Genomic DNA, 24,619 nt, shown 5'->3' with positions numbered 1-24,619 from the left:
TGACTAGAGAAGGGAGAAGTTAAATTATCATTATTTGCAGATAACAGGATCCTATACATAGAAGACCCCAAAACTCCATCAAAGGACTCCTAGAATTAATAACCAAATTCACTAGCACAGAAGGATATAAAATCAGTACTCAAAAAATCAATAGCATTCCTCTACATCAATAATAAACTCACCAAGAGAAAATTAGGCAAACAATACCTTTCACAATAGCACCAAGAAAAATGAAATACTTAGGAATTAACCTGACCAAGGAAGTAAAAGACCTGTACAATGAAAACCACAGTATGCTGAAAAAGGAGATTGAAGAGGATGTCAGAAAATGGAAAGACATCCTCTGTTCCTGGATAGGCAGAACCAATGTAGTAAAAATGGCCATACTTCCAAAACTGTTACACAGATTTAATGCAATCCAAAATACTAATAGCATTTCTCACAGAGCTGGCTCCAGCAATCCAAAAATTTATATGGAACCAGAAGAGACCCAGAATACCAGAAGCAATTCTCGGCAACAAGAGCAAGGCAGGAGGCATCACAATCCCAGATTTCAATTCATACTACAAAGCTACAGTGATAAAAACAATATGGTATGGCAATAAAATAAAACAAACTTGTACATCAATGACACAGGGACCAAATCCTTTCACTGATAGAAAGATAACAAATGGTGCTGGGGAAACTGGCTTTCTACATGCTAAAGATTAAACCTGGACCCATATCTCTCATTATGCACTAAACTAAAATCAAAATGGATTAAAGATCTAAGTATTAAAACAGAAACAATCTGCTGGAAGATAAGATAGGTAAAATTCTTGAAGACACAGGCACAGGCAAAGAATCTCTGAACAGAATCTAGTTGCATAAGAAATGATACTGAGAATCAACATATGGGGTCACATCAAATTAAAAGGCTTCTGCACAGCAAAGGAAGCCACCAACAGTGAAGAGACAACCTACAAAATGAGAAAAAAAATTCTGCATGCAAGCTACGCCTCAAAGGACTAATATCTAGAGCAGTGATGGCAAATCTTTTAGAGACCAGGAGCCCAAACTGCAACCCCAAACCCATTTATTTGTCGCAAAGTGCCAATACTGCAAATAAACCCAAACACTGAGGTGTTAGTTTTAAAAAAAACAAACTGTTATCCAATGATCAGCTGCTCTCATCCCAACAGAGAGGGTTGTGTGCCTGCTGTGGCATGCACACCATAGGTTCACCACCACTGATCTATTTTTTGTTTGTTTGTTTGTTACTAGGGATTGAACTCAGGACCTTGTGCTTGCAAGGTAGGTGGCAGAACCACTGAGCTAAATCCCCAGCCCTACTGATCTAGAATATATAAATAACTCAAAATAATTAGAACCCCCCAAATTTAAAGACCCAATCAAGAACAGGGCATCTGAAGTGAAAAGACATGACTCAGATGAAGAAGTGCAAATGGCCAATAAATGCACCAAAAAATGCTCAACAGCACTGGTCATTTGAGAAATGCAAATTAAAATAACGCCTAGGTTCCATCTCACTCCAGAAAGAATTGCCATCATCAAGAAATCAACCAACAGAAAATGCTGGGGAGGCTGCTGGGGAAAAGGAACCCTTCTCCACTGTTGGTGGGCATGTAAACTGGTGCAACCACTATGGAAATCAGCATGGAACTTCCTAAAAAATCTAAAAATAAATACTCCATTTGATCCAGCTATTCCACTTCTAGATATCTTCCAAAAAGAGTTAAAAATGTCATATTAGAGTGACACATTCATATCCATGTTTATTAAAGAAGCACAATTCATAATAACCAAATCTTGGCAGCAGCCTATATATTCATCAATGGATAAATGGCTAAAGAAAATGTGGCATTTATACACAATGGAGTACTGCTCTGCCATAAAGAATGATAAACTAAAGTCATTTTTTGAAAAATGGATGCACCTTAAGACCATAATGTTAAGTGAAGTAAATCAGATACATGAGCTTGAAAATCAAATAGTTTTTCTCATATAAGAAACCCAATATATAACTAAAGTGCAACACATAAGACAGATAATAGGAAAAAATAGACAAAAAATGTAATTGTAATCCAACATGGACAATGAATCCAAAAGAATACCTTGATTTGTTTTAGTATAATTGTTTTATGTGTTTTTTGGTTTTAGGCCCATTAGTCTGACTATTAATCTGTACTTACGATAACTTGATAAGGACTTATCAACAACTGGGATCTCATCTTATTAAAAAGCTTCTGCACTACAAGAGAAACCACCAAAAGAGCTAAGAGACAACCTACAATGTGGGAAAAATTTTTCAACAACTGTACCTTAGACAAAGGACTACTATCTAGAATATATAAAGAATTGAAAAAAATCAGACCCCCTAAATTCAAAGACCCAATTCAAAAATGGGCATCTGAAATGAACAGACATTTCTCAGACAAACAAGTAAAAGCAGCAAACAAATATATGAAAAAATGTTCAACATCACTGGTCATTCGAGAGATGCAGATGAAAACAACACTGACACTCCACCTCACCCCAAAAAGAATGGTTGCTATCAAGAAATCATCCAATAACAAATGCTGACGGGGGTGTGGGGAGAAAAGAACCCTTCTCCATTGTTGGTTGGAGTGCAGACTAGTGCAACCACTGTGGAAATCAGTATGGAGAACTAGGCTTAGAGGTCCCATTCAACCCAGCTATTCCCCTGCTGGTTATCTTCCCAAAAGAATTAAAAGAATCATACCACAGCGATATATATCCACCCATGTTTATAGTGGTACAGTTGGTAATAGCTAAAGCTTGGAAACAGTCCAAGTGGCATCAACTGGATTCTGGATAAAAAAGATGTGCGTTTTTTTTTATAAAATGGAGTACTACTCAGCCATAAAGAACCAGAAACTAGAGACATTTATAGCTAAATGGATGCATATTGAGGCCATACTCTTAAGTGAAATAAATAGGACACACATATGTAAATACCAAATAGTTTCTCTAGTGTGAGAAACTGAAAGTGTAAATAAGGATACACATGGATGAAATTGCCTAATAACATATTTCTTGGATTGTGTTTCCATCGTGTCATATGACTGTATCGAAACTTAAATTAGGGAGAAGTTTGGCTTATGTGGAGTATACTAGCTAGCTGGAGTTTTTTTTTCCAGACCATTATTTGTTTAATGTTGGTTTTGGGGATCTTTCTGAAACAAATCTCATCCTCTGGTGTCTTGTTGGTACTTGAGATGTTTTTCATAAGTTATATGGAAATATGTTTAAGTGCTTTGCAGTTTTGTTTTGGTTGAGTTCTGCTGTATTTGAATATTATTGTAGTTGTTTTTCCCTTGCATTGTTCTTCTTTGGATGGTTTTAATTTCTGTATGTGAGTGTGTTTGATAATAGTTATTTTTAAATTTAAAAAAAGGACATGAAATAGATTAATCTGATGCCAGCAAATATTTTTAGTTTTAAAAATGGGATTGGAGGGGAAGAGGGAAAAGAATTATGATGTGTTGTGTGCATGTACCAATTCCCCACAAGGAATGTGATCCTTATGAACTGCAAAGATGTACTAATGAAAATTTAAAAAGAGATAAAAGGCTTGTTTGGGCTCACAGTTTTGGAGGTTTCAGTCCACGCTCGAGGGGCCCCATTGCTTCTGAGACTGCAGTGAGGCGGCACTTCCAGCCAGAGCAATCAGAAGAACAGATCATGTTGTGGCCACAATGCAAAAGAAAGGGACACTGGAATCCCACTGTCCCCTTCAGGGCGTCTCCTTGAGACCTAAAGTCTCCCGTGAAGCTCTGCCTCTCAGGTCTCTACAGCCTCCAGTAGCGCCAGGCTGAGCACAAAGCCCTTTCCCCGAGAGCATTTGAGGGTGTCCTAGATCCAATATCCAACAAGGCCTCATTCTGAAATCACTCTCAGGCTGAGGTGTCTTTCCTATGTTTTTACCACAGTTTGTCTACATCTCCAGAATGCCTTCTTTTTTCTAGCTGAGAATGTTTCCTTTCTTCCTCCCATGAAGGCACCCAGGGCTGTGGCTGAGTCTTGTCTTCTAAATGTATCCACTCCAATATAAAATAGGCACTCAACTCGTGGCAGTAAATGATTGTGCAGACGAATGAAGAATCAATCCCCCCATGCCAGCTGCAAGTCAAGTAGCCTCAGTAGAGGAAGGGAGGGAAAGGTCAGAGCCGTGAAAATGTGTCATGAGCAGGAGCTGGACCACAGATTTATTGCGAAGGCTTTTGCTTCTGCCTTCATTTGTTCACTGTTGTTTTGTCAGTCAATAAGGGCAGTTGTTGAATTACATTCATTTATACATTATTTAGTAGGTGCAATCAGTCAAAGTCCCTGTGATCTTGGCCCAGCTTTTTAAGCTTGCCTCTTATCTGTAAACACATTTCCTGAGCTGCTCTATCGTTTCATCTTGCCTAGGTGATCTATAGCAACATCCCAGAACCTGCCTATTTTTGTTTTAATTCCCTGATGGATTATAAATAGCCCCTGTAAACCCGCCCAAAGCTTTGAAGGCAAATGCCAGCTTTCTAAATGACTATCAACCTCTTGGCCACACTCAGGCCTTCAAGAGCCTGTGGTCCTTCCTCATCGCTGCCCTTTCTGACTTCCACTGAACCGTCCACAAAACCTTTCGAGCAAGCTCTGATTTGCCATTTCTCAGTACAAACTTGCTTTTGCATTTCAGTTTAGTGTTGATACTAAATTAGACACAATGGCCTAATGCCCCCTTCTTGCCTGCCCCTTCTGACTTCCCTGCATCTTCCACAAAAGCTCTCTACGCTTCTCTGACCTCACACTGATGGAACACTGTGTCAAAGAGCAGGGAAGACTGCTGCCAAACATGCACATCACTCACTGCTTCACATTCCGCACAGAGGCAATTAAGGGAGAGAACTCCAGCATAAAGGAATGGCAGAGGAAGAAGGCAAGTGAAAAAGAACAACAGTGAACAGGGCAAAAAAGGGAGTGAGAAGAAACCTGAGGGAAGCCTTGGAGAACAGAAATGCGGACCAGAAGAATGAACAAGAGGGAAACAGAGTGTTGGCTTGCTTCCTCTGACTTAAGACACTGCACAGTTGCTAAAACACCCACGGCTATCAGCCCTTCTTTACAATGTTGCTGTTAGAAGAGGTGAGCGGGTCTGCACAGAGGCCCAGGGATCCAATCTTGTCCAGTCTATGGACACAGAGTGAAAATGAGCCCCACTGCCTGAATTCCTTGATTTCAGGGAAATTACTGGGCACCTGCTGGTTCCCGGGACCCACAGTTCTCAAAGGTGGGCCTCAATGAACTCTCCCCTCCTCTCCTTGAAGTCTCACTCCAGAAGGGTGGCACTTCCGAGACACTTCACTTCTGCTTTTCAAATTCACCGACATTTGCAAACAGGAAGCCACTGGGGCGGGCCCATGGCTGCCTCTCAGGCCAGGGTGCCCTTCCTGTGGTCCAATTACATCTGTGTGTCCATTTTCAATTTCCAGTCACAGCCTGACCCATTAAGAGCTCTTATTCTCCTCAGACTTCCCAAGCAAGCTCTACTTTGTTGTTTCTTAGTACAAAGTTGCTTTTGCATTTCAGTGGCTTAGCACCCACCTTCATTTCTTCCCTTTCTGCCTTCCCTGCATCAGTTTTGGGTTGCTTTTCTCATACTTCCACGACACCAGAATCACTAGAGTCTTCTGCACATAGCTATGGAGGTTTAGCATTTGGGGTATCATTTAATAAGTCCAATCTACACAAAACCATTAGCAAAAATGCACCAAAGATCACCTCAGCTTTCTGCAGGTATGCTCTGACATCCTTAGACACAGCTATCGTTTTGAGCCTTGAAATTGAACAGCCAGGTCTTCTGTACCATTTACATTCCTGCTTACCTTCATAAGGAGGAAATCCTGACATGGAGTGATCATCTCTTGAAAAAAAAAATCCCATTTCTTGGGATACAAGGTCCTATATCTAGAAGGCATAGAATTTTGCAAACAGCTGTCCAAAGGCCCGATGCTTTGTGATCATAGGCGTCTCTCTTCTGGAGCTAATGTCTATTATGTTTTTACCATGTTCTATGGATTGTGCTGATTTTTGTGTATTATTTCATATAACCCACCCCTCAAACTCCAGATCTGATGATAATACTTCTCTGGCAGAGTTCTCCAATGACTCTTTCTCCCATTTAGAGGAAAAGCCACATCCTTTCTCCAACCTGTGCTGGGCCCCTGAGCTCTCTACCATGTTTTCTAGATAGCGGTCTTTCAGCTTCACCACTCTTGTTGGTCTTCCCGTTCCTCTAACTTGTAGACCAACCTCCATGCCCCACTGAGGGTCCTGTCACTTGTCTTTTCCCTGTCTCTAGCCCTGTGTATGTCACCTTCCCAGTAACGCTGCTCACACTTTTTCATCCACCCTTGCTCCAAACCTGTTACATATTTATTTACTGTTCCCCCCAACCAGAATGTGGCTGCATATGGGAGGATCTTATTTTGTTCACCTATGCATTCCTGGGCCTAGAAGAACAGTATTCTCCACAAAACATTTTTAGTAAGTGAATTAGGGTACTCTTATCAGCTCTGTCACATAGTGGAGAGAGAGGCATGCAGGTGTAAAGTCACAGAGCCTACACATGACACAGTCACACCAGGTGACCACAGCCTTGCTGGCCCTTGTCCTTGAGCTCCCATCGTCTGTTTGAGGACAGCTATCAGCTGGGGGTGATCTGATGCCAGGAGGACTTAAGAGATGGAAGACGGAGGAGAAACCAGTAGGGAAATGGCTGAACTCTGCTGTGCACACTCACCCTGCTCCACACCATGTCTCATGGCCCCTCTCTTCCTTATTCTCCACACTGACCAGATCCACTCCTTTCTCAAATGCACACCACAGTATTAAAGTGTGAGACAGATGAAATCACATAAATATTTCAACATTTTGAAGAACAATTCATTGCCACTGCGGCTGCAATTATTAATGCTTGTATTGCAAAACCATTTACTAGATGGATCTTTTGTGTAATGGGAAAGATTATATAAAATTAGACAAATCAATTTCAAAAAACACTAGCCTATTATCAAGAAATCAACCAATAACAAATGCTGAAGGGGCTGTGGGGAAAAAGGAACTCTGCTCCACTGTTCATGGGAGTGTAGACTGGTGCAACCACTGTGGAAATCAGTGTGGAGATTCCTCAAAAAACTAAAACTAGAGGTTCCATTTGACATAGCTATTCCCCTTCTTGGTATCTTTCCCCCAAAATTAAAGAATGATATATGTGCACCCATGCTTATAGTGACAGTTTGTAATAGCTAAATCTTGGAAACAACCCAAATGCCCATCAACTGATGAATAGATAAAAAAGATGTGGTTTTTTTTAATACAATGGGATACTACTCCACCATAAAGGAAGATAAACTAGAGACATTTCTAGCTAAATGGATGCACCTTGAGACCCTACTCTTAAGTGAAATAAGTTGGGCACACATGTTTAAATACTGCATTGTTTCTCTAATGTGAGAAACTGAAAGTGTAAATAAGAACCAAAATGTATAACAGCTGGAAAATAGGAAGAGCATGCCCAATGGGAAAGGGAACAAGAGAGGGAGGAAGGGGAAAGGAAGGTAGGGAAAAGGAAAAAAAAGACAATAGGAGGAAATAATGGAAGCAAAGCTTTTGTAAATAAGGAGAAGAGGGGTTGAAGGGAGGGGAGGAGATGGGGGAAAAAAGAATTAAGATATATTATGTACGGGCACAAATTCCCTATGATGAATATGATCATTATGTATATCTAAAATATACCAATAAAATTAACCTTAAAAAAAGAGAAACATTTAAACAGCATTAGACATACAACTTTAATATCACATTGTTTCTCTTATATGAGAAAGCCAAATTATAAATAAAGACCAGAATGAAAGACAGATGATAGGATGCAGGGAGGCAGATCTCTCTCACAGGGGCAGGGCACCAAGAGATGGAGGGAAGGAGAAGGAAAAGAAAAAAGGATGTAAGATGCGTTATGTACATTTACCAATGCCACAGAGAATATAAACATTATACACTACAAACATGTACTAATAAAAACATTAAACAAAATTTTTAAAAATACTGGCCTGAAAGCTCCTGCAGGACAAATCCTGTGCCACATTCCCCGACTGGGGCCAGGCCTGCCTCTCAGGGGGCATCCGACCAACGTGTATTGGATGCATGGATGTCTTTGACGAGGGAATTTTAGTCTTGTCTGTAAGAGCTGATTAGAGAGCAGTCACCTTTTTCTGGGCCCATTTTCTGTTCCCATTTCATACATTTGCTGTTTCAAATTACTAAATTTGGGTTAGTTTGTCACACAGCAACAGATGATTAAAGTGGGGTAATGAAAACACATTCAGACACAAGTAACAAAGTCCATACTACAAGTGTCATAGGACGGGAGCGTAGGGTCCTAGAAAGCTCAGCAGTGGGTGCTCCGGAGAAGCAGACCCTACTTCACAGCACTGAGCTGCCTATTTACCTACTGAATACCCTTCACCTTCCTTGGATGACAAGAACTGCACTCAGCTGGCCTCTATGTATTTTTCAATTTTATCTTCTTTCCCCCATTTGTACCCTATATTTTGAGCCACACCAAACTACATATTTTGCCCCAAATGCTCTGTCCTTTCCCTTTACCTAAAATGTCTTCCTGAACAGGACTCTGATGCTGTGTAGAACTGCATGCCACCCCTCCACCTGCCCCTTAGTGATTGTCACATGCCATATCTCTCCCTATCCTGGTAAGCTTTGGCTTCCTTACCTAACACCTTATCTAGCCATAAGCTTTATATTGAACCTCTTATTCAACCTGGTAACTGGAGCTAGTTCACAATTTAGCAGACACTTCAGTCCACAACTGATGAAGGATTAACCATGGGATGACCTGCCAGGAAGATGACCACTTAATGGGTTTTACAATTTATATACTATTGAAATAAAAGGGAGTTTACAATAAAAGATCTGTATTCAAGACAGTTAATGGCATACAAAATTAAAATCCACATAATTGGATGGAAGCAAATCCTCCTAATAGCAGGCATATTTATCAGAATGGAGGATTATATTTCACTCTAAGTTTGCCATCAAACAAGAAAATTTCAAAAAATTATAAATTTGCCTACACCTTGTACTTAGGTTCATGTTGAGAATTTCTCCATTAAGAGAAACTTTTCATAAGGTTTGTCACAATCATTCTGCTTTCCATCTTGTAGACAGTTCTGTTCATTAATAATTAATTCAAAACAAGAGGATTTCAAAAATCAATATCTAATTTTTATGCTCTTCAGGAAATGTGTTCCTCTCCATTTGCTACAAACTAAAATTTAAAGGGTGGCTCAAAGTTAGATCCACCTCAGGAGCATTCGAGGGGTGGTGAGCTCACTTTAGGAGAGAAGTACCCATCATGGAAAGTGCAGCTATCAAGTGGGGCTGCTTGATGATCCTTTTTAAATACCTTTTAAGTCAGAGTCATCTTGACATGGGTGCCTTCTGTTCTGAAGAAATAGAAAGTATTTGATAATTCAGATAGCTCATCAAAAATTAATTTCCACACAATAGACTTATTGTTGTGAGGAATTTCAATGCAAGATCAATAATGCCTTGAATCCTATGAAACTAGGAGACTCTAAAATAAAATGTTCTATTCCTGCTTACTGAGATTCACTGCTGCCTTTAGCCTACAGAAGGGATGACATTCAAAATCTAAGCTAAAACCTCTTTTTTAAATGGCATTAATCAATTTTGCAATTAAGGCTATGAAGAGTCCTCGAGGGCAGACGGCTCTGTGTTTCATGAATTGGTTATGTGTGGAGGCATGATCAATGAACTGATGATTCAGCTACACAAATACGCTGCAAAATTGTCCACAGAGAGGACTTGGATGATTAAAAAAATGCTTGAACCTGAAAATCCAAACATGAATTGTATGAAGACTAATGAACCTATTGTATGCCACCAAAGGAGAAAGCTAAACAATTACAGAGTAACAATTTTTTGATTGTAATTACTGCTTCAAGTGCATGAGGAAACAATACACTCACTGAAAGGCAAAACTGAAACAAGAATATATGGTTTTCTTCTTTCATTTGAATTGCTCACAGATTTGATTATATAAAAGAAACTTTAAAATTTTTACTTGGTGTGGTTTTGTAGAATCAGGGCAGACCAACTAAAGTTTTAAGTGCCAGCATGTTGTTTTTATCAGAGAAAATTTGAGTGATGAATTCTTAAGTACATTGGGTTTGTTTTCATTTAAATGGGTTTGTATTTAATTGCCTTTTTCCTATACATCATGCCTTAGATTACCCCTCTCTGTTACTGATAATCTATCAGACAATCTACCAGGAAACTATACCTCACTTTCACACACAAAGTCTCGAGAGAATCACTCAGGAGCCAAAACTTCCATCCATCAGTCCAACGCCTGTCCTTTGTACAACACCAATTCAGCCCCAGGAATACTGAGCACAAGGGCAAATACCCCAACACTGGGACTGAGCATGGATTCATGAGCTAGATTGCTCAATGCAAGTAAATGCACAGCTTCAAGGTCTTTGCCTCTGGATCCTGAGGCAAACACTGCAGTGCAATTCCATGATAAGAATTACCTGGAGCACATGTTAACAGATCCATGGCAGGGCCATACAGGCATGACAGTCCCATACCACCTGATGGGAAAGGTATGCAGGTATCACCGGTGGTACAATTTGCCCAATGTGCTAGTTGTGTATGTACCACTGGTGGTTCAAACTGGTGGGAACATATTAAACCTGAGCCTTTTCCACATGACTCCCAAAGTCTGGGTTGGAAAGCCTGAGAAGAAGATGGGTCTCAGGAATCCATATTTGTGACAAGGGAATAAATCTTGGTAGCCAAAAATGCCAGATTTCTGCTAGGATAGTAGCCTCCAACATGGCAACACATTAAAATCACTTGAGGAATTTCAACGATGAAGATTTGGTTCCCTGCCCTAAGCTCACTGAGTAAAAATCTCTGGCAGCCAGAACTAGCACCTTATCATTTACACTTTCAACCTGACTGAACATTAGAATAACCTGGAAAGTATTTGAAAATACCAATGTCCAAGGTCCGATGCATAACTACTGAGTCAGAACTTTCAGAAGAAGTGTACTTTGTAAAAGTTTCCCAAGTGATTCTGCTGAGAACAGACCACAGCTTAGAATAAGGGAGTCGCTGAGTTAGATGGGTAAAGATGAAGCTGAGGTCATCAGGTTTTATCTTTACTCAACAATTCAGACCAGCAAGGAGCAACTACACATTGACTTTGTGGCAGACACTGCTGGGCTGTGCCTTTGTTCACTTAGGCCCCAGAATGTGTCCTGTGTGTGGCTTCAGGCTGAACTATTATTCAGATCTCTACTTTTAAAAACCTATGAAAATCAGATCAAATTAAGAAGTTTCCCATCAGCAATGGGAAGGAGGCTGGAAGCACAGAGAGGCTATTCAGTCTGTCTGTTAAGGATTTCCATATAGCTTCACAGAAATTCTAACCACTTGATGACATTGTTGCTTAGAAGTGAAGAGGCCCTCAGCAGAATGGAAATACCTGGACACCACAGCCACATTTTCACAAGCTCCTAAGCATGGTGGTTGGCTCACAGCAAGCACTCAATATCTGCTGAATGCCTAACTGAAAACCTTAAACCTTAAATAAGCTTTGAAGATGGCTCACTGTGGATTTTTCTCTAATTTCTGAAGAAGTCACCATTGCAGTCATCATCAGAAATATGACACCATGAACAACTGGAACTAGTGGCAAATTGTTTTTACTTCCAGGGTGGACCAAGTAAGTTCTGCTCAGTTAAGTAGACTTTAAAATTTCAGAAAGATGGGAATTTCAACACTGGCATCTCCCCATCTGTGGGGCAAAATAATGGACTTCCAAAGATGACCAGAATCTATGAATATAACACTTTATGTGGTAGAGAGTAATTAAAGATCTCAAGATGGGGACATTTTCCTCAATTATCTGGGTGATCTCAAGGTAATTCTAATTTTGTTAAGGGATGGGAAAAGGAGACAGAGAATTTAGAGAAGCTATGTTGCTGGTGCTGAGGATAGAGCCATGGGCCAAGAAATGCAGGTGACCTCTAGAAGCCGGACAACGTAAGGTAATGAGGTCGCCTCCTGAGGAACACAGCCCTGATGCCTTTCATTTTTAGCTCAGTGACACTTCAGACCATCAGCTTCAGAACTGGAAAATAGTAAATTTGTGTTGGTTTAAACCACCCAGTTTTTGGTGCTTTGTTATAACAGAAGAGGAAACTAATGTAATATTTAAGATAATAAGGAACACTTTCAGTGAATGTTTTAAAAAAACTACAGTAAAAGACATATTGCCATTAATCTTGCTCAAAATACTCCCCTCCACTTGGAACACACTCATCCCTTGTTCTTGCCACTTTCTGAAGCAGTTCTGGAGTCCTCTTTTGTGTCTTCAGTTGTGCTATTCACAAGGCTGCTTTGATGTCCTGAATTGATTCAAAACTTTTGTTTTGAATGACCCTTTGTGGGTTATTTTGACTATAAGGAAGAGCCAGAAGTCTCACAGTGCCACATTTAGTGAATAAAGTGGATGAGGAAGCATCGTAATATTTTTATTTGACAATTGTATACCAGAAGTCATGTGTGACACGGAGCACTGTCACGATGGAGAATGATGCCTCTTGTGCATTCTCAGACATTTTCTACACATATGGTTTCCTAATGGGCTAATGTACCCTTATAATATTCAAAGTTCACTGTAGTATTTCTGGGTGTACACTGAGCTCACACAATCCCATTAAGATAAAAAAACACCACTTTGATGTTAGATCTTGACCGACGTACTTTTTCACACGGGAGAACTGGATTATTTCCATTGAGAACTCTGAACCTGGGTTTCAGAATCATAACCACAGACCCAAGTTTTATCTCCTATGATGACAGATATTTCTTAAAAAGCTGAAATCTGAGGTAGCATAACTGTGCAACTCCAATGAAATAGACAAAACGCCATTGCTTTTGACAGTCAGAATGTGTGGAACAAATTTCACTTCATGTTCAAATCTGTTGTTGAAATGTTTTGAATGGAACCATAAGATATGTTCAGGTCCTCTGAATTTCTCTAATAAAAGGAAGGAAGTGAGAAGAAAAAAAGTGAAAATGGAAACAAAGCTTTTGTACATAGGGAGGGAAGGGGGCTTGAGGGGGGAATGGGATAAAATAAAATTGATGGAAAAAAAGAATTTCTCTAATAATCGCCTGTTTGAGCCATCATTTCACTTACTGTTTTCAACATTCTCTTGGGTTTCTGATGTTGAAAAACACCCCCAACTCTCACCTTCTGTGGATTCTCAACCATTACAAGACCATTCAAACCACTTGCAAACCATCTGCGTGTCACTGCAGTAGCACCATAGAGTTTAACACTGTCTGTGTTCTGTAGCACCTTCTGGCAGTTTGAAACAAAACTCCGTGTTAATGTATTGTTCCTGATCCATCATTTATGGAACACTGTAAATGCCTCTTCCCAGCTGTAGTTCATGACTGAATGACCCCACTGGACAAGCTGAACCTTGTCACACACTGCTACTAAGGTTTTGAAAAAACCTTCTGGTATTGGAGATCCTCGCCTTTTGGTTGGAGAGCACTCGGCAGCAGCACTAACCATATTACTTGATCACATTGCATAGCATGTAAGGAAGCATTTCTTTGTATTTCACATAATGAAGAGCTACAATAGTATCCTCTACAAAGGCATGTGGCCAACGGTATCCCATGAAAACGCTAGTGTGACCCTGAAGAGTACAATGCTGAAATTAGTTAACTGAGCTTCTTTCTATAAATCAAATCACGGACGATGACAGTGGTGATTTCTGTATGGTATATGTGTCTAGCTAAAGAAAACGTGATACTATTATAAGGTCTTGTACATAATAAATACGTAGACTGTCTGGTTAACCAAGATCACAAGCTGGGCTTCCTGTAGGTGAAATGGCCAACATTATGGAGAGAATGGCTTCCACCTAAATCATATTTACCACAGTGGGAAGCCACAGTTGTGGAATGATGCCTGTGATGACCAATAATGCAGAAGCCTTCCCTTCTAGAAGGTGTCACTGAGTTATGCTTTGAAGAGCATGCTCTCATGGTGTCTTTCTTGTGGCCCAGGACAGTCATTTAGGACACGGTTGTGCAGGACTGGAAAGCTTTTAGCCATGCAGGGGTCAAATCAGTGGGTTCCTAAGGCACCGGAACCAGAACTGAACCCACACCCTCAGCTTTTCCAACTTTATCCCTAGCAACCGAACCCATCCACTGCCAATTGCTCCTAGTTTTATGTGACCTCATTCTGAGACCTAAGAATTGTGGTGTTTTGATTCTGGCTCCTTTTCTTTACCCTTGACTAAAAAACAGCTTTGGAAGAGCAGCAGTTAAACAGCTGGCCAGTGCCTCACAATAATGTGCAAGTGAGGAAGGACAAGGACCACGGCTAGCAGCGGGGTGAATATGCCACAAGATGACACTTAAGGTTGGATGGCAAACAGCACCAGGGCAATTCAACACATCAGCAAATTTCTCCACCAAGCATACAGAGGGCTCTCACCACACTTTACTAGCATAATAAAATGAAAATGCCTTTACTGAACACTACTGTGGACTAGGCACAGTGGGCTAAATGCACCACAGACACCTACTCTTTACAACCACCTTAAAGCAGAGGTTCATTGCTAATCCCATTTCACAAATAAAACCGAGGCATAGCAAAGTTTATTTTTGAAGTTTCAGGGTTTGGAGTGGCAGATCTGGGATTCAAAACCAAGGTTTTCTGATTCCAGTGCCTGTGATTTTTCTCACCACATTGTACAGTCTTTAATACAACAGCAAAATAAGGAGCATATTTTGGAGAAAAGAGGCAACTGTCACCCTTGTAGCAACTTACTTGCAAGCCAAGGAAGGATTTATTTGCAGACATTTGTTAATCAGTTCAATATATTTTGAGCATTTGTTCTACACTAGAACTGTGCCCATGTAAGTAGGAGCCACTAAAATCTCAAAGGGTATCAGGAGGCAGAATGGAGAGCAAGAAAATTCTGGAACATACTCTAACACTGACGGAACCTACTGAGCAAATAACTCCATACAACTACCAGGACACAGCAGAGGCTGGAGCCGTGACTTTCAGCAGTGACAATGAAGCGGTAACATCTCAAGCAAAGGTGCTGGGTAGAGGAAAATCTTTGCAAACTCCACAGGCAACAGGCTCAGGAATCCAAAACAGAGTGGGTCCTCCTCGCCTGTGGGTGGCCCCCTTCACTCACCCAAATAACAGCTGGCATAGGGTGGGGAGTGGGGGTTTGCCAGATAAGACCTCACCCGAGCTCTTCAGCAGCACCAAATGTCCTTTAAGCCTGGCACCCTGCAGGCCACCTGATATGGGGGAGACATTTTCTCTCATCATAAGAAGCCTCGTATTGGGGCTCAGACGATACCCCCAAAATGCCTCTGGCATACTGAGTGTTCCAAAGTGCAGAAAATTGAGAAACTACAGTAGCAAAAAGGTCACTTGGACTTTCCCCTTGCCATTTTTCCATAGCAGGTAAAAATCAATTCTCTGACCTATCTGGAAGTATATCTTAGTTCCCTCACTCCAGGGTCCTGCCACACACCGAGGCCAAGAGGAGTCTGAGTGAAGGGCCTCCCTACGTCCCCTCAGTTCAGTCATTAGGTCAAACACCCTCTTCTGTCCAATCCCACGTCTATGTAACTGTCCATTCTTTACAAATCTAAGCTAAAAAGTTTTCCCTGGCTCTATGGATTATTTTTATGGGTCATTTCCACTTCTATGTAACCGTCCATTCTTCACAAATCTAAGCTAAAAAGTTTTCCTTGGGTCTATGGGTCATTTCTGAAGGGTCCCATGTCACATAAAACTGAAGTAAATTTGTCATGCTTTTTTCATTAGTCTTTGTTACAGGGATTTTCAGCAATGGATGGGAAAGTTATTTTCTTCCCTTGAAGCCCGAGTAACTCTTTTATCATATACAAGCCAAAGTGACAGAAAAACCTGAGGATAGACATTCCACTTAGCATGTCACAATGTTTTCCTTGAAACTAGGGCAATCGTGTCCTTGTCTGCCAAAGATAGCTGTGGTTTACTCGTGTGGTCTTGGGACAGTTAGCATTAGTGGCCTACTTTATTTTCAAAAAATTCCAGGGGCCTGTAATTCCAGCTTCTTGGGAGGCTGAGGCAGGAAGATCACACATTTAAGGCTAGTTTGGACAACTTGGTGAGACCCTGTTGCAAAATTTTAAAAAGGCTGGAGATAGAGTACTCCTGGGCTTGAGCTCCAGTAACACACACACACACACACACACACACTCACACACTCACACACATCCAGTTTGGACAGTAGGTTAAATGGTCACCTAACCCAGAAAACTTCTTCTGAGGATATCAGAGGCTGTGTTGTCCTTCTCTGAACCACGACCACTTAAAGAATAAATATACTATGAAATTATTTTGAGGAATTTTTTTCTTAAAAGCAAAACATCTATTATTAACCTACGTAAATTGTGTTATACACAATTTTGGCAACACTGCATTCACGTTAACAAGTTCAGTGGCTCCCTGGGGACTTAATGGGTTAGCACACCAGTTTCCAAGAAAGTCATAGACTGAGCAGTTCTTCCCAACTTAAACAAAACCTTTTTTCCTCATGAAATATCAAGGCTTGGTGTTCCACAAAACACTCCCACATTTTCATGTGATCAACAGCAGGAACTCTGTCTGGGATTCTTCCAGGCCTTGGAGAAAAAGCCACAAATGACGTCTGGGCCCTCAAGGAGCTGTGGCTCTAGTGGGGGAGACAGAGCATAAACCTGAAAACAATCAAATATAGTTTGGAAAACAGTGATTCATCCCTCTCAACTCTCAGTGGTTGAAAGTTAAAATGGAAACTGTAAAACCTAATAGTTCGAAGGGCCATTCATGAAGCAACCTTCTTTGCATCTGCGCTGGCATGATGCACATCTGTCCAAAGTAGTTTTCCAAGTGACAGTCCCCCGAGCAAGTCTCCCACTTTAGGAAGGACTTCTCTCACTCACATAAATGTGCTTTGGATTGGGAGGGGGAGGCGGCCACCTTCCTTTGGCTTCTGTCTTGGACTGTATCAGAATGTGTGTATACATTCATACTGCTTCCTCTCCTGCTGGATTGAGGTGTTATCTAACAGCTGAGCTTTCAAAAGATGTCTGTGGGTGCCTAGGACCAAGGGACAGGGAAGAACAAGTGGAGGGTATTTACATTCACCCCATATCCCCTCCAGGGCTGGGATGAGGGTGAGGGGGTCTTAGACACATTCACAGGGTCACACTCCTCCCCTTTGATGGATTCTGTGCACAACACAGACACACACTTACATGAATTCGCCAAGATAAGACTTCCCCTTCTGCAACAAAGCAGAAGGAAAGCCTCTTTATGTCTTAGGGACTGCAGAGCTCCAGGGGGAGCCTGTCCCAAGCCTATCTCCACTGCTCAGAACTGGGCCATCTTGCCAGGGCTTAGCCCCTCTCCCAGACCACCCACCCAGACAATACACAAACCACATGTGCGAGGAATGCTGCTCGGCCAGGAAATCTGCGTCAGGGTTTCAACCTTATTGCTTGCACAGACGGCCCTGTTAGAGCGACTCACTTGTTTTATCTTTTCAATAGCTTTATTTTCTTTTAATGGCCTGGATTTATCCTTTCTACCCTTCTGAAACTTCAGAACTTCTCAGTGGGGGTGGCACATGGTCAGAGACGTGACTTCGAGGGAAATGAGCAAATGGCCCTGTCAGCACGGCCCTTCTTTCTCTGTGCTCACACCCACTGACTGTGCGCAGACCGCCCAGGGCTGCAGCAGTGGCCTGCACTCCAGAAGTGCACTGAGGAACCTCCACTCAGGACTGCTTCTGCTGTTATTATTCAATAGCCATGGGGCCCACTTCTAATCACTGGTATGATTCTAGTTGTGGCCTCGTGTTGGCCTAGCCAGCTCCTGGGAAACATATGGGTTAACTTTCTTTAAAGAGAAATTAAGACCAGGAGGCAAAGCTGAGAGCCAAGGGCAATTTAACGACCTTTGCAAAAGGTAGGAAATGCCTTTAAAGAAGGGGAGCACATGAACAGGAAATGTGGGTACCATCACCTGGTAGAGAAAATAAACACTGAAATGTGCTTGGTATTATCTATTTGGGCAACACTCTGGCCAAGGAAACCAATAAAACAACCACAGCTGCTCTGCCAATCGGAAAGAAACAAGAGCATTAGTTTGGGAGTTTGTCTCTGAATCTGCAACTGAGAAGCTCTAGGTACTGGGCCTTGATCTGCCACCCCTCTCTGGGTTTCCCTGAATATCCACGTGGGGACATTGCTCTGAGACAGTGGGACAAATGCCTAAGACCACTGGGCGGAATGTACTGCCCATGAGAGGGCCCTGGGGTACCCACATTGTCTTCAGCAGGCCCATGATGCTATCTGGACTGTTCTCCAGTGGAGAGGGTGCAAGGCCACAATTTCCAATAAACCAGTGAACATCTTGGCTGAAACAAGCAAAGGGTTAGTACAATTCAAGCGTGGTCACTGGAAAGTTTTACCACCCCTCCAGCCTGTCTGAGACTGATGCATCCACACCTGGGCTGCTTGCTAGTTGGTAAGGGATTAGGCAGCCCACCATCACTTCCAAAGTGGCTTGTTAGCCAGAACAAAGGGAAAAGTGTTTCTCAAATGTAATGCAAGCCTCTTTACTATGAAGTAGAGTATCACAGCTGATTCCTTGTTTGCCAAACTCAAAGGACTTTATTCTCATTATCATCGCAGTCTTTCTCCTTCCTTTCTAATCAAGGTAGCATTTCCTGGTACTGAAGCAAATGCTGGCTCTTTGTAAGATCAACTGCCTAGTTGTAGCACATTGTTTAGTTTATGAGGAAAACCTTCCAAAGGAATAGGTGAAAAAGTATCATGCACAAATAACCCAGTTCATTCCAAGAATGTGTCTCAGCATTTCTTGCTCAATTTGTTCAGAGCTTTCCAAAAATACTGGCCTTAGATACAGAAAATGGTGCTAGCACTGGGAACCCAAGACAAAGGAGCAGGGACTTGGCCCTCAGCTTGAGATACACTGTCCTGTCCCCAGATGCCTCAGAGCTCTCCCTTCCTTCTTCTGTAGGAACAGTGATGGTTCGTGAGAAAAAGCTGAGGGCTTATTTTTCCTGTATGTAAAATGAAGCCAAACCAGTCAAACAAATCAGTAAGACTATACATTGTCTAAAAAAAAAAAAAAATTGACCCATAATAGATTAGGTATGGATCTAAGTAAAAAACCTATTTCTGTCAATCTGTACCTTCATTTCAACATGGTTTTTAGAGAAAGGAAATACATCTTATGTGTCTTGTAGTTCACATAAAAGAATGTACACAGACACATACACATGGTATCTTTCAACATAAATACACATACACACTCCATTAAAGAGATACTGACAGATTTATAAAACGTATTGGCCTTGCACTGTTAATCTTGAGAATACATTTTTACTTAATTTATTTTTGCACTGCATGGTAGCGCTGGTCACCATTAAGGGTCTGTCAGCATTTCCATCATTATTGTTTTCAGAATACCGGAGTACAAGTGCCAAAATACATATTTACAGTTTACAGACAATGGTGGCTTTGTCTCCCTTTTAAATTGACTTCTTCAAAGTATCTTTACAAGGAATATTTAGGGATGGCAGTCCCTACATAATAAAAAGCATCATATAAAACAGAAGAGGTCAAAACATATAGACTTCCAGCCCCAGACTAACCTAAACCATGGGAATCCACACCTCAACATTCACTGCAGCTGTGGTAATCTCTACATCATAGTCAAAGTTTCAGAGCGACAGTCCAAAGCAAGATTACTTTGATAATATATGTATGTATATGTGTGTGTGTGTATATATATATAAATATAGAAGCAGTACATAGCATTAGTACACAAAATGCTAAAGGTGGAAAGGAATACAGAAAATGACTCCAGAAATGATCATTTCCACAGTGAGAAAAATGAACACAAGCCACCAAACACAGACACTGACTGTTTCCAACACTGAACACCCAACTCCATTTACACAGAGTTAACACATGTAGGAGTAAAGTCTCTCTTAAAACAGGTATGCTAACTACATTCGTGGGGCTTGAAATGGTAAATCGGAGGTTAGGCCTAATTTTTTAATGATTAGTTGGTTTTGTAAAAGATATCAGCAAAATCTTTTTGTGGAAAACACTTTTTAGAGGAAGAAAGCCAATTCTATTGGCCCTTTCCACACAAAGGTGAGCAATTATTCAGAGATTTCCTTAGCAATTTTAAAACGTTTAGGACATTCTCTTTTGAGGCTTGTTACTCAGGTTCTTGTCTCCTGATCTGTAGTTTTTGTTCTTTCCAGCTCTGACACAACATGCAAGCATGGATCCACAGGCCTATTTGTCTACATAAAAAGAGGGGGCAGATCATGGGGGATACGAAATAGCTACAAACATTTTTGTGGTTAATGACTGGTATATCCTAAGAAATATATCCTGGTATATCCTTTCAAATATATTCTGCTGCAAAACTGAAGCAAATGCTAATTTATAAGGCAGGGGGAGTTCTACACATACAATTTCCCCTCAAATCACAGGGGAGAAATTTAAAGACAGTTTGCCATACTCTGGCTGGTTCAAGCCATACTCACATTTACCCAATTAATTTTATTTGAAACACCTATTTACACATACACACACACACACACACACACACACCCCAAAGAAATTAAACCCTGACATTTCCCCTTTGTGCTTAAAAAAACCAAAGCCACTGTTAGTGTACACGTGTCAAAAGAATTCTTAACAGGTTTCAAAGCCAAGTGTATACAAATGTGGCAGAACTGAGTGGGGTACATTAAGAGAAATATTTTAACTCCTTGAGATTAACTGATGGGAGATTTATTACTTCTGTATTTAAAGATTAGATGTCGACAGCAAGGGTACCACCACTTCAAAATCACCAACGTGACTCCTACCCAATCAGAATTTTATGGGAAACTAATTTTGGATCTGGGTGAGAAACAGATAGGGAAGTTTTTCTAAATTTTGTTATCAATGTACAAACTTAGATTTTATGGTATTCTGAAGATCTCTACATTGTTAACTAATTTTCATGTCTAAAGTTTATCATTATAATAGCTGCCCTTCTGATTTTTGCTTTTTTGCTCATTTCTTATCTGACTCAGTTTCTTGGTAATTTAAGGAACAAAAAAATAATCCATATTTCCAAATCATAGATTTTGCCATACAATTTAGTTACAAAAATAAAAATAGCCCAAACTACATATGCATGACTCTAGTTAAACTACAGAGATATATTAGTTAAACCACACAAATTTCTGGTGTAGGGAGAATATGTGGATTAGCAATTAGAAAATTTAAATGAGTTTTGAATTTTTACAAACATTTTCATACAAACATTGCCTTCCCCTTTTACGTGTAAAGTTAAAAATAAAAACACAACTAAAATCACACAATTAATCAGTCACCTAATGTCCAAAATGACTTGCAAAGTATCTCTGTAATTGCACATTAAGAAGTTGACTATACAACAAATGCTTCAAGTACGGTTCATGCCAATCATCATAAAGAGTCATAACATTCTTGGAAAAGCACACTTGTCCTCTGGGAGGACACTTCAGAGAAGTAAATTACAAGGAGCATGGCTGTATTATAATTTTTTAAAGGAAAAAAATAGTTTCTTTGGATAGAAAGAAACAGTGTAAAAAAATCCCCTTTTTAAAATGCAGAAATCACTTCATTATCAATCTGCATTTACATTACTGCCCCAAAGAACGGGTGGGTCTGGAAAGATGTTTTCTGCACGGACACTAGTTAACCTCTGCGTGAGGGGCCAGCGCCTGGCATGGAACACTCGAGGGAGGCACTGGCCATGAGCTCAGAGATGTTAAGGCCGATCCTGTAATGGACACTTGGATCCAGAAGTACTTCTTCATTTCTTTTCTTTCCAGTTGAGTTCCTAGAAAACCTTGGAAGATAGCTGTTCTCACTTTTCATTTCACTTCTCATTGAATGGAGAGGGTAGAATAATGACACCAAAGTACTTTGGTTATCTTTTTTCTTTTAAAAATAATTTGCTTTGTCTTGCATGCCACAGGACAGATTTCTAGTGTCAAAACAAGGGTACAATAAGAACAAAAATCGTCCTCCCTCCCCAATCATCTTTACTTTCACCAATACAGGAAGTCCTTCTGGAAACATTAGCAAGTGTCTAACAGGTATCGAACCACCAATCTATAAGTTAAAACATAGTCTGTGATGGCAGAATAACCAAGAATTATCCCCAAAAGAGGATTTTAATTTCTTGAATACAAAAGTTTAAGAGAATCATATTTAAACAAACAAAAGCCTCTGGTTCCTGGTTTAAGATAAAGATGAGTCCCACACTGGCAGCTGCAGAGATCTGAAACTCTTATTAATAAATAGATCTGAATTAATTTCTACTGTCTTTAGAAAATAGGACTTGAATTCCTTTTTTAAAATGATGATCCTGTGGAATGCTTTTACTTCCATATTTACTTAATATTATAACAGTAAAACAGACACAAGACTGTTGATGACAGCTTAACAATGCTGGATTCAGGACATTTACAGGTACACTTTTGTTAGAAGTCCTACAGGTTTATTGACTAAGGCTAGACAGCAATTCATATGATCCTATTTGGTGCATTTTCTACCATGGTCCAAGATCATTACATGGAGACAGCCAAGGACTGGGCCCCAACTTTCAGGAGAAAAAGACCACAAAGAAGAAGAAAATCAAGGTGCCTATTTGGTCCCCCCTCCCCCAGTTGATAATTTGTGTCCTGGACCTGGAAAAACAGAAGGTGGAAAATACAGACTGTGACACACTCAAGGACTTGTAAGAAGTTGGCGGAGAGTGGCACGGTGTAGAGTAAGGTCACTGGGCGTGGGACGGCGAGGGTGCTGCATTGATAGAGCATCCACGGGACCAAGTATTTTGACGTCTGGCGGTGTCATTCCCTCAAAGACTTTAAAATATCTGTATGCGATAATAAATAGATCAGTTACATAATAAGGCAGTGTGTTGAATATGCATTCGTCCTGTGGAATGAACTACACCAGAGAGAGAGACACATGATCCCGTACACATTCTCTAAGTGTTCCTGTGTTTTGTCTGCTTTGTTTTCAAGGCTATCCAGGCTAACTCTTCCCAGGATTTCCTTGGAGAGAAGAGTGGTCCGCTGAGGCTGGTTTGCTTACCCTCTCCTTTATCAAGAGATGATGACTGGCTTTGAAGAAAAATAAAGCTGAGAGTTGTTTGATTTTTACTTTTTCTCTTTTGGTTGCATCATTCTGAGTGTTTTCATATAAACAACAAAAAATCACAACCAAAAAAAAAAAAAAAAAACCAAAAACAATAGTTTTTGATGCATCCAGTTGTTGTATCCTCAGGATGTTCCAGATGTTTCCAGGTAACTCTGTAGTTTACGGACTGTAGTTTTGTCCAGTGAGCAAAGATCGAAATCAAATGTTGTGTTTGTGATATGAAAGTGTCCAGTTTCTTCTATAAGGTTCACAATCTGAAGGAGTAAAGGAGAAAGTTTGGGCAATAAGCAATAGGCAGCAAAAGGCAGAGATGAAGGGGGTCAGATATGGAACCAAGTGACAAATATCACTTATAGCAGAGGTCCCACAGTATCAATAGCTCCAAACTGTCTCCTGCCAACCTGGCAATTGAAAGAGAAGGTCACAGAAAAATTCTTAAGTAGAAGCACTCACCAGTCCCACACTGCATACCCTATATAAACTGCTTCATGCTTTCTTCTTAACATTCTTATTTTTAAATTACTGCATGTTTACAGTACATAATGAATGCATTCATCATAGGGAGTTGGTGTATGTTCATACTATACCTGAGTTATCTTTTTATTCCCTTCTCCTTCCCTCCTACTCTCCTCCCTCATTTCTTTGTCCCCCTCCCTTTTGCAAAATTATTGCTTTCAAGTCATCAACAGAGTATTTTACTTAGGTGGTTAGGGGAGATAAAAAATTTCAAGACTGCTTTATAAAAATTAGTGACTGGGCTGGAGATTTAGCTCAGTGATTCTGCCGCCTGCCTCACAAGCAGAAGGACCCAAGTTCAATTCCCGGTACCAAAAAAAAAAAAAAAATTAGTGACTGACTCAACAGTGACTATACTTAATAGATTTAAGAAAATGCCAGCATAGAAATAACAAAACTCCTCTTAAAAAAGAACACAAGTATACAAAAAACATCATTTTTCTAATTATGTAATTATTGAAAATTCAGAATACAGGAAAACACACAGAGATTAAACAGAAACCTTGTGCAGACATGCACATAACTGATGGGGCCGGAGGCGCCTGTGGGGCACTATGGCTGTTCTGCTGCAGGAGCCAGGAGCTGATCACAGAAGCTGCTTCCGCTTTGTGAAAATGCATCTAGCTATGCACCTTGTTATACTTCCACA

At 40.5% G+C, this 24,619-nt stretch overlaps 1 protein-coding gene across 7 annotated transcripts in view; it reads right to left on the bottom strand.

Moving 5' to 3' along the window:
• The window catches only part of Mllt3 (MLLT3 super elongation complex subunit), a 334,605-nt gene that overhangs the window by 30,879 nt on the left and 279,107 nt on the right, over positions 1-24,619 (bottom strand). For 6 of the 7 annotated variants that reach the window (XM_087183848.1, XM_087183849.1, XM_087183852.1 and 3 more), the window contains one exon: positions 14,974-23,708. The exons of the other annotated variant lie outside the window; for it this stretch is intronic. In XM_087183848.1, coding sequence (XP_087039974.1) covers positions 23,577-23,708 — 132 coding nt within the window. In that variant the 3' untranslated portion in view covers positions 14,974-23,576. Of the gene's footprint in view, positions 1-14,973; positions 23,709-24,619 lie in introns of those variants that run through there. 7 annotated transcript variants of the gene reach the window in all.

Source organism: Heterocephalus glaber, unplaced genomic scaffold (assembly GCF_053883595.1).
Source record: "Heterocephalus glaber isolate CG9 unplaced genomic scaffold, H.glaber_assembly_v1.0 deba00001481, whole genome shotgun sequence".
Lineage (NCBI taxonomy): Eukaryota > Metazoa > Chordata > Mammalia > Rodentia > Bathyergidae > Heterocephalus > Heterocephalus glaber.
This window is presented reverse-complemented; position numbering and strand designations above follow the sequence as displayed.